Source organism: Gracilinanus agilis, chromosome 2 (assembly GCF_016433145.1).
Source record: "Gracilinanus agilis isolate LMUSP501 chromosome 2, AgileGrace, whole genome shotgun sequence".
Taxonomy (NCBI): domain Eukaryota; kingdom Metazoa; phylum Chordata; class Mammalia; order Didelphimorphia; family Didelphidae; genus Gracilinanus; species Gracilinanus agilis.
Genome location: NC_058131.1, coordinates 420,390,268 through 420,400,823, shown reverse-complemented (window position 1 = coordinate 420,400,823; position 10,556 = coordinate 420,390,268). Strand labels below are relative to the sequence as shown.

General features: G+C 40.3%; 1 protein-coding gene across 3 annotated transcripts in view; it reads right to left on the bottom strand.

Moving 5' to 3' along the window:
- AMN (amnion associated transmembrane protein) overlaps nt 1-8,317 on the bottom strand; it is an 83,587-nt gene extending 75,270 nt beyond the window's left edge. For all 3 annotated transcript variants that reach the window (XM_044664625.1, XM_044664627.1, XR_006505476.1), the window contains exon 1: nt 8,241-8,317. In XM_044664625.1, coding sequence (XP_044520560.1) covers nt 8,241-8,298 — 58 coding nt within the window. In that variant the 5' untranslated portion in view covers nt 8,299-8,317. The remainder of the gene's footprint in view (nt 1-8,240) is intronic.
- Between the last annotated feature and the right edge of the window lie 2,239 nt (nt 8,318-10,556).

Here is a 10,556-nt window from a genome sequence, read left to right as displayed (position 1 = left end):
GGCGAGCTGCGGAGGTCGCCTCGGCGAGCTGCGGAGGTCGCCTCGGCTCCATTTCAGCAAAGACTGCTCCAGCCTTCTGCTCCCCAGCTCTTTCCCTATCGGCACCTCGCTTCCCCCGCCCCATCTCTGACCCGGCTCATGCTGTTGGCAAGGGACTGGGGCACTGCAGTGTGGTCCAAAGGTGGAGAACACGACCCGCACAGTGGCAGAGTTGGAAGGAACCCTAGAGACTCTGAAGTTGTGGGATGGTATTATTTAGAGCTGGAAAGGACCTGAGAGATCAGAAGTCTGAGGACCCCGGAGTCGTATTCCGCCCAGTTATTCGCGGAGATGGGACTCCACACGAAACCAAATTTTCTGACTCTTGGCCCAGTGTATTTTTCCAGCACGTATATGGCTCCACCTCTCCACCCTCACTCCTCTGAACAGCTGAAGGACAACTTAATGAATTCTGTAGGGAGAATTCTAGAGGGGAGGCTGTCTGGGCTCAAATCTAGGGAGAGAGGAACTGAAAGTAAAGCTAAAAACCCTTTAAAATCAGAAAATAGAACAACCTAACTAGAAAACTCTTAAATATTTTAGCCTAAAGCTTTCATTTTACAGATGGAGAAACTGTGATCAAAGAAAGGGAAGCAACTCTCCCAGGGTCAGCAAATCAATCATGAGCATTTATTAAACACCTACTGTGTGCAGGGCACTATATTAGACCCTGGAGATACACAGACAAAAATGAATCAGTCCCTGTCCTCGAAGAACTTACATCCTATGGGGGAGACAACATATATACCTAGAAGTATATCCAAAATAAATACAAAGTAAGGGCAGCTAGGTGGCCCAGTGGATAGAGTGCCAGCTCAGACACTTACTGGTTGTGTGATCCTGGGCAAGTCTTTGCCTCAGTTTCCTCATCTGTAAAATGAGCTGGAGGAGAAAATGGCAAAAATTCTAGTATCTTTGCCAAGAAAACCCTAAAAGGGGTCATGAAGAGCTGGACACAACTGAAAACAATTTGAGAAGGTAAAGAAGGAATCAGAAAAGACTCCTGTAGAAGTTAGCACCTGAGCTGAATTTTGAAGGAAATCAGAGATTCCAAGACAGGTGAGAGTACATGCCAGATCCTGGGGACAGCAATGGAAAAAACCTAGAGACAGGGCATTGAATATTGTGTATGAGGAACAACAAGGATGGTTTGTCTGAACCAAAGAGGGCTGAAGGATGAAAAAGACTGATGTGTGATATAGGAGGTGAAAAACTTTAAATACAAAATAAAGGGGTTTTGTTTTGGACACTACAGGCAATGGGGAGCCAATGCAGTTTATCTAGCAGGTGAGTGGCATGATTTAGGGAATATTGTTTTGGGAGCTGCATTAAAGAGGAGAGAAAATGGAAGACCAGTAAAGAGACTATTACAACACACAGATCACAAGTTCATTTTGTTCTTACAGCAAACTTGGTAGATAATAAGGGCAGAGATTTTTATACTCATTTTATAGAAAGGTTTAGCAACTTGCTCACAATCATATAGCAAGTCAGAGACAAAATTAAAACTCCCAGCCATGTCTTTAGAGGCCTAGCCCAATTCTCTCAATTTTTTTTCAGTTCACAACCTCCTGTAGGCTCTTGGGAGGTTCTTAATAGCCTTTACAAATGTAACTCTTGTCAAAGTTACATGACATGGGCAGAATGCGAGGGTTTTTTCATGCCTTTGACTCAATGCCCCAACTGATATATATGGAAACTTACTCTCTGCTACCTCAAGGGTGAATAGTTCTCTTCTTCCTAGTTGTTTGGGGAAGCAATCCCAGATTATCTGAATAGTTTTCCCCCCCAAAGATGCCCCAATGCAGCTAGGGGGTACAGTGGATAGAGTGTGAGCCTGGAGTCAGGAAGACTCTTCTTCGTGAGTTCAAATCTGGCCTCAAATGTGTGATCCTGAGCAAGTCACTTCACCCTGCTTGCCTCAGTTTTCTCATCTGTAAAAAGAGTTGGAGAAGCAAATGGCAAATCACTTCAGTATCTTTGCCAAGGAAACCCCAAATGGGGTCACAAAAAGCTGGACATGACTGGAACCAGTGAACAACAACAATGTTATGCCCCAGAGGGAATATCAATAGACTGATGGGAAATGGTAGAGATAATTTGGAATACTTTTCAATGCCTTTAGACCCAAAGAAGGTGCTGGTTTAAGAAGGATATGAACCACTAAGGATCTGGGAATGGGAAGAGTATGTCAGACTCCAAAGTTACCATAAATTCACTGAGTGGGAGAGGGAAGGTCCAATTTTGAGAATAAAAAAAAACAAAACCTTTCAACAATTCAGAGAAGCATAAGATTTATATGAATGGATGCAGAACGAAGTAAACAGAACCTGGAAAACAATATAAATAAAAATATAAGTGGAAAGAACAACCCAAATGAACCTGAACACTATGTAATTATGATGACCAAGCTTGGAATGAGAAAAATGTACTTCCCTCTCTTCTTTGCAGTTAAATTACTTTGAGTATGAAACATTGCCTCTACTCTCAGACTCAATCAACAAATTGGTTAGTTTTGCCAAACTAACCCTCCTCTTACTGCCTTTTAAAATTCTTTGTTACAATGGATGACTTACTAGGAAGGGAAATAGGTCCTCCTGCCTCCAAACTCAGCATTTTATCCACTATAACTACACTATTTAGCTGCAACAAGAATTGCCTAAGAAAACTTTCCTAACCCCTTACAGTTGTCTAAAATTCATGAAAATTTATTCAGAAATTCAGAAATGTGATATAAGGAAAAAAATAAGTTCAATTAAAAATATATTTAAAAAGCAGAATTGCTTTAGAAATAATGACACCTGGAACAATTTTTGAGCTTTGATACAAATAAATGACCAGGGAATTCTAGGGCCAAAAAGCTGGTCTCCTAGGAAGGGGAATGACTACCATCTTCTGGGAGATGTGAAGAATTGCAGGAGGTGTGAGCATCAGACCTTGAAAAGCAAGATAGCAGAGAAATCTTTCTAGAGGAAGCTGGGATGGGAACCAGCCACCAGTGACATACTGGTGCTGGGGGCAGGGAGTGAGGGGAAGAGGTGGTAGGGAGAGCCTGTGTGCTGCAGAGAGGCAATGGAATTAAAATAGCAACATGAAGGAGCAACCTAAATTGTTACTGTACTGTAAGTTAATGATGTCCAACTCATGCCTGTAGGCTACCTGTTGACTTAAAAAAACACAAATTAATATTATTTATGTTGAATTGTCTTTTTACTATTTTGCTAAATATTTCCCAATTACATTTTCTTAAACTCTTTCCTTCAGTCTTAGAATCAATACTATAAATTGGTTCCAAAGCAGAAGAATGGTAAGAGCTAAGAATGGTAGAAGAATGGTAAGGGGTTAAGTAACTTGCCCAGTCATACATCTAGGAAGTATCTGAGGCCAAATTTGAAACCAGGATTTACCATCTCTAGAACTGACTGTCAATCCACTGAGCCATCTAGCTGCTTCCAATTACAATTTTTAAAAGTCCAAAGATATTTTATTTTCCTAATTATATGTAATAACAATGTGCAACATGCATTTTCTGAAATTATAAGATCCAAATTGTCTCCTCTCCCCACTTTCAGAGGTAGTAAATAATTTGATATGGATTATACATATATTATCATGCAAAACATACTTCTATATTCCAATTACATTTTAATCTAGTTGATTTCACTTGGGAGTTATGGGCAGCATGCAGCCATAGTCTATGATTTTGGCACCTTTGCATAAGTCATTGAATCAGGTATTATTGTTTTCTATGGGCTCTGATCTGAGCACTAAGCCTTGTGAATTTAGATCCTTGTAAAGTGAGTTGGTGATCATACCCTGGAGAGGTATCAAATACTGAAGTCCCTCTATTATCTGGGTGGGGGCAGTAAGATAGACTATATCGTCAAAGTATACTCTAGTTCAGTGATGGGCAAACTACGGCCTGCAGGCCAGATGCAGCCCCCCTAAAATGTTCTATCCTGGGACATTATTCCTAATCTGACGAATACAACGAGTAGGATACAATACAATGAAACTTCGAAAGAGTTGCCTTAGAAACAGACTGACAGATGAGCATTTCCTTTCCTTTGACCCCCTCTTTAAAAAGTTTGCCCATCACTGCTCTAGTTCATTCTATCAGGGAGGAAACATAAGAGAGAAGAAGAAGGGAAGCAGCATTTATTAAGCACTTACTATGTGTCAGGCTCTGTACTAAATGCCTTAAAAATACTTTCTCATTTGATTCTTACAACTACAATCCCATTCTACAATTTAGGGAACTGAGGCAAGCAGATCAAACCTAGGATTCCACAGCTAGGAAGTATCTAAAAGACCGGATTTGAATTCAGATCCTCCTGACCCTAGGGCCCAGAACTCTACCTACTGCAATATTTAGTAGCAACAAGAATTGCCCAAGAAAAAATTTCCAAGCTCTTAGAGTTGTATAAAAGTATAAAGATCTGGCTTCCACAATGTAGTAAGTTTTTCAGAATTGAAATCATCAAGCAGAGATCAGCTAGCCCCTTATTAAGACTGTTGTAGTGCAGAGTCTTGCTCATGTACAAGTTGGACCTCTGGAGTTCTCTCTACCTGTGAAAATCTAAAGAAGAGGCCAGAGGACCCTTTGTGAAGGGATCTTTAAGCCATTTCACACTTCAGTTCAGTCTCAGGGTCCCTTGGGTAGGGGTGGCAGCAAGGAACCTGCATTAAATAAAGGTCTGTCTTTGCCATAGCAATTCCTCTCTGAAAAGATTTATTTTGTCCATTCACCAAAGTCATCACAGATTTGAACCCAAGCATATCAAAGGACAGGGTGATGAGAGGGCTGGGGTAGGACATTTCTGGGAAATTAGAGGCTGAGTGCTTGGAACAAAAACAGAATATTTCCTAGAATGTGATTTCAGGCCATTTCTGTAGTTGCTTAATCTGCCTTCCTCTGCTCTTAGGATCTCAGAACCTAAACCTCTGGGACTGGACACTTGGTTATCATAGACACATGGAGGGTCTGAACCATTGCCCATGCAATGGTGGACATGGTCCCTGCTCTTGCCCCCTCTTCCCATTCCTGTGATTTAGAGTCAACAGTGGCTGAGGTGAAAAACTTCATACTTCTGCTATATTCTCATCTCTGTCCCTACCCTAGGCAGTCCTTAATTCTCCACATTTCATATTCTCCTTTGACCTCCTGTTAATGTTTATCTTTCAATCTCTTCATCTCACATGATCCATCTCTTTGCATTAATGAAAACCTGGCTCTCCACATAAAACACGACATCCTTGACCATCATCTCTAGGACTGGATGCTCCTTCCTATAAGTTCCTGATGTACTAGGCTGGGAGAAGTTAGACATATTCCTTGTTCCTGTTCCTTTGCCATCATTATTTGGTAATTTCTCTTTGAAGAGCTCAAAGCTCCCTTTCCCTGAATTCTGGGCTATTGAATAGTAGTTCCTGGACCTACCATACTTTGTTCTTCATACCAACTATAGGTTATAAATTCCTCCCCACTCCTTCTCTTTCCAACTCAACTTCTGAGATCAGCAATTCTCTCTCTCTCTCTCTCTCTCTATATATATATATATATATATATATATCTCGATCACCCTTACCTTCCATCTTAGAATCAATACAGTATATTAATTCCAAAGCAGAAGCATGGTAAGGGCTAGGCAATGGGGGTTAAATGACTTGCCCAGGGTCACCCAGCTAGGAAGTATCTGAGGCCAGATTTGAACCAAGGTCTGGTTTTCCATCCACTAAGCCCCTGAATAGTAATGATATCAACAGCCATTTCTGGAAAGAAAGCATCAATCAATTACCTTATGACTTTAATCAATGCTTCCTCTTGACCCTCTGACCAAAATATCCCTACCTGGGCACCTCTCTTTTCCTGATGTTTTCTTCCCCTATTAGAATATAAGCTCCTTGAAGTCAGTGATTGTCTTTCATTCTTGTATTTGTTTCTTAGTAAAATGCTTGGCACATAGCACTCAATAAATGTTGTTATTGTTTTCTTTCAGAGCAGCTAGATGGTAGAGTGGATAGAGTACTAGACCTGTAATAAATAAGACCCATCCATCTTCCTGTGTTCAAATCTGACTGTAGACACTTACTAGTTGTGTGACGCTGGGCAAGTCATTTAACCCTATTTGCCTTGGCTTCCTCATCTGTCAAATGAGATAGAGAAGGAAATGGCAAACCCCTCCAGGATCTCAGCCCCAAAACCCCCAAATAGAATCACAAAGAGTCAAATACCACTGAACAACAACAACAAAATGCTTTGACATTCATTCATTAATTCACATTTCATTCTATCCATATTTGTCATCTGATTCAATTCCTTGGCCCAGTCATCTTACTAGTTTCCAGGACATTGTCCCTTCTTTATAAAGGAGTTCAATACCTGACACCTAAACCCTTGTCCTTATAGTTGGGAACTTTAGTATACAAATTTGATCCCCTTGAACACCCTGGTTTTTCAGTTCGTCAGCCTCTTGAACTCCCATATTCTCCATCTCAACATCGCCATAGTACAGATAGAGAACATATAACTGTTCTACCTCTATGGGTCAGAATTCCAAATTTCTTTTCTCTGACAAAAATCTTTCAATATCTCTGGCTATCTAACTCCTCCTAAATGTCTTCTTAATCTTCCCTATGACTTTCAGTCCTTCTACCCTGAATTCCCAGCCCATCATCTCTGCTCTAATCTCACTTCCTTCTCATCACAATCTTGTTCCTTTATTTAACTAGTTCAGTTGTATAAGCTCTTCTTGAATCCACAAACCCCATTCAGTCTTACCAATTCCCCCACTCTTGGCAAACTACAAGCCTAAATTATCCTTACCATCTGTCTTCTCTATTCCTATTCATGGGCTACTGAATGCTCTTGGAAAAAGTTATGCAACTGGATTCACTACAAAGTTATATTCATTAACCATGACTGAGATCTCACTGCTTCATAGCAATTCTTTTATACTTTTGAAATTGACTCTTTTAAAAATTAATGTTTTAAAATGAACAAAAATCCACCCTCTCTCCCTCACTTCTTCCCCTTATTGAGAAAAAAAGAAAAACAATACTCCTGTTCCAAATACCTATAGACAAACAAAATAAATTCCTGCATTGACCATGACCAAAAAAAAGTCTCATTCTGTAGTCTTTCTATCAAGTTTCATCATGATTTAAGTCTTTCAATTACTGTCTTTACAGTGTCATTATTTTAATTTTCATTTTTCTAAGTATTGGTGATTTAGAACTTTTTTCTGCCATTCATATCCTTTACTGTTAATAAAGGAATGAATCTTATTCTCATAAATCTGAATAAATTCCTTATTGAAATAAGATCTTTATTAGAGAAATTTGCTGAAAAGATTTCCCCCCCCATTTACCTGCTTCTCTCCTAATTTTAGCTGCATTGTTTTTGTTTGTACAGAATCTTCTTATTTTATGTAATCACACTTGTCCATTTTTCCTTCTGTGATCCTTTCTATTGTTTGGGTCATGAACTCTTCCTTTATCATTAGTTCTACCATTAGACAGAGATAGCTCCTCTATCATTAGATCCTCATTGCTCTTCTAATTTGTTTATGATGTCACCCTTTATGTCTTAGTCATATAGACTATCTTGATTTATAGTGTGAGACTTTGTTCTACACCTAGTTTCTCTCTCTCCCTCTCATAAAATGACTTTGTATTTGCTTACTGGTGTTCATTTTGTGTCTTCCTTGAGGATAAGGACTATACATAATAAATGTATGTTGAATTGACAGTCTAAACCTCTTCCCTCTTTTCTCTTCTCCTCACTGTTTTACAGATAAGGAAAGTGAATTTCAGAGGCAGGGACTTGCCCAAGGTGATACAATAGCGGGTCCAGTATTTGAACTCAAATTTCTTGACTCCAAGTCCACTGGTCTTGCCATTCTATCACAGAAATCAAGAGAAAAGTGCTTTTATATACCTTAAAATGCTATAAGACAACAGTTATCATTATCCTTCTTGGAAAACCTAACATGTCTCTCATCTGAGTGGTCTATAGCTTTCTGCCACCCTGTTCTTCCACCACCCTCATTAAATTAGTTGCGACTGTGCAACTCTAGCTTTTATAACCCCACCCAGTTTTCCCAGCCTCTCTCAGCTCCTAAGTTTAGGAAATTCTGACCAGACCTGGGTCTCCTGGCTCCCATTCTCATGTTTTCTGAGTCCCAGCCCAACCAACCTACCACAGAACAGGAGACAGAGCAGAATGGTGGGGGAATGCCAGCCTTCCATTGCACACATTCCCAAGGATCCGAGGCTGTTTTCTGCTACCGTGAGCCTTCCCAGACTTTGGACTCCCCCAGCTCCTCTGGCCCATGTGATCTGACCCAGGAAGGAATACCTTAAAGACACCAGGGAGCAACCAGAAGATCCTCAGCTCAGTTACACATTGACAAGCTCAAGCCCTGGCTAAGCTCTGAGGACAAGTCCTTCTCCCTTCATTCCCACTGGGTCTGCTTTGCAAGGCTCCCTGACAAAAAGAAGATGTCAGAGGTGGGAAGATCTCAGTTCAAATGCTGCTGCTTCTAAGTCACTCCATAACACTCTCTAAAGCCCCAGAGTTAAGTGTTGAAAATAATTCCTCCTTGGGGGCTTACTACACTGATGAAATAATAACCAGGTTGATGATGGTGATGATGAAAAAGATGAAAGTAACAATTACCATTTGTATGATACTTTCACATTTTACATATGTTATCTCATTTGACCTTCACAATAGCTCTAGGAGGGAGGCGATGCATTATCTCTATTTTACAGATGAGAAAGTTGAGTTCCACAGAGGGTTAAATGTCTGCCAAGGGTCACACCACCTAATAAGTGTTTGAGGCAGGATTTGAACTGAGGTCTTCCTGACTCTAAACCCAGTACTTTATCCATTGTACTGCCTAGCTGCCTCTGAAATCCCAGATCAGGCTCAAAGTCCCAAAATAATACCAGTGGGAGCAACAATCTCTTATATTTGCAGAGTACTTTTACATCTCTTCTTTGAATCCATCCTCACAATTTTGCCAACAAGGCAGGGCTTATTGTCCCAGCTATCCTATTTACTCCTCACACACAGGGATCTTTGATTATATGACTTGTGGTTAGACCAAAGTGTGGTTGAGTAGAAAAAACACTGAATTTGGTGTCAGGCTCAAATCCTGGACCTGCTACTACTAAGTACCTGCATTACCTTGGACTAGTCACTTTACTCATGAACTTTGGTTTCCCCATATGTAATGGGGAAACAATAATACTTGCATCATTTCACAGACAAATTGGGAGGAAAGTTCTTTGGAAACTTCAGTGCTGTAGAAATGTGTGCTATTCTCATTACTAAATATCCAAACAGCTAATCATGACAGAGAAGGAAAATGAGACCCACAGAGTTTTCCTACAATCACGCAATCAGTCAGTGGCACAGATAGGATTAGAACCCAGATGTCCTGGTTCCTGAGTGAGGGCTCGTTTAGAAGTCCTAGAGTTCAAATTGAAGACCTTTCTCCACCTCAGTCTTTTCTTAGCCTTTCCTTGCTCTGTCATCTGAATCTAACCAGTTTTTCCAGTCTTCTTCCAGGTGATTTGCTCCCCATCCTCATCTTCACCCTGTTTTCATGCTTTTGATGATACCCAGAGTTGTTGTGATTTCAGAAGGTCTCAGATCTAAAGTAGGAATAGGCTTCAGAGGCCATCTAGTCCAACCCCCTCATTTGACAGAGGAGGAAACTGAGGCCCAGGGAGGAGGCTCTGACTTTCCCAACGTCACAGAGTAGGAAGATCACTGGAAGCTGAGAAGAAGGATGGCCAGGAATGGGGAGAGACTTGTGGCAAGGTGACCAACCTGGTGACATCACTAAGGTGACAATTAAAAGTTCCAAGAGACTGGGTTCAATTTATTGATCAGGCTAGCAATAGTCAACATACTAATTGGTCAGTGATATCTCTTGGTGATCAAAGACAAATTCATTCAGTATCTTGAGTCACTTAAATATAATTTTAGAAGCTCCTCAGGATATGTCTAATTGATAGATTCCTAATGAGGAGCTGGACCAATATTCTCCTGTCCCTCTCTAATGCCTCTTGTGAAGATGGGGAAATCACACATCTGATCATAGCATTCTAATATCTAAATCAGATTATCTTGTTAAGAGTGACCATCTCTGTCCACCCCAATGGGGGACCCAAGGACATTGTCATGCTTTCCTACATGAAAGTTGCTCAAAGAATGCTAAATCACAGAACTGTTTCTTTCATCTGCTATTTTAAAGACTCAACCTTCAATTACCATGGCTTACTTGACTTCAACTAGTTCTTGTTTACCAGACAAGATGGGACTCACAACCTCCATCTCAATCATCTCAATTTTAGAAGTCACAGTTGGGGGAGGGGTCATTCCTAGGATTTTCTAGACAAATGAATGAGGAAAGAGACTTGAAAAATCCAATGTTACAGAGCTCTGTTAAAAATAATATAGTATCTGAGATATTATCTCATATTCATCAGATTTGTTAAAATGA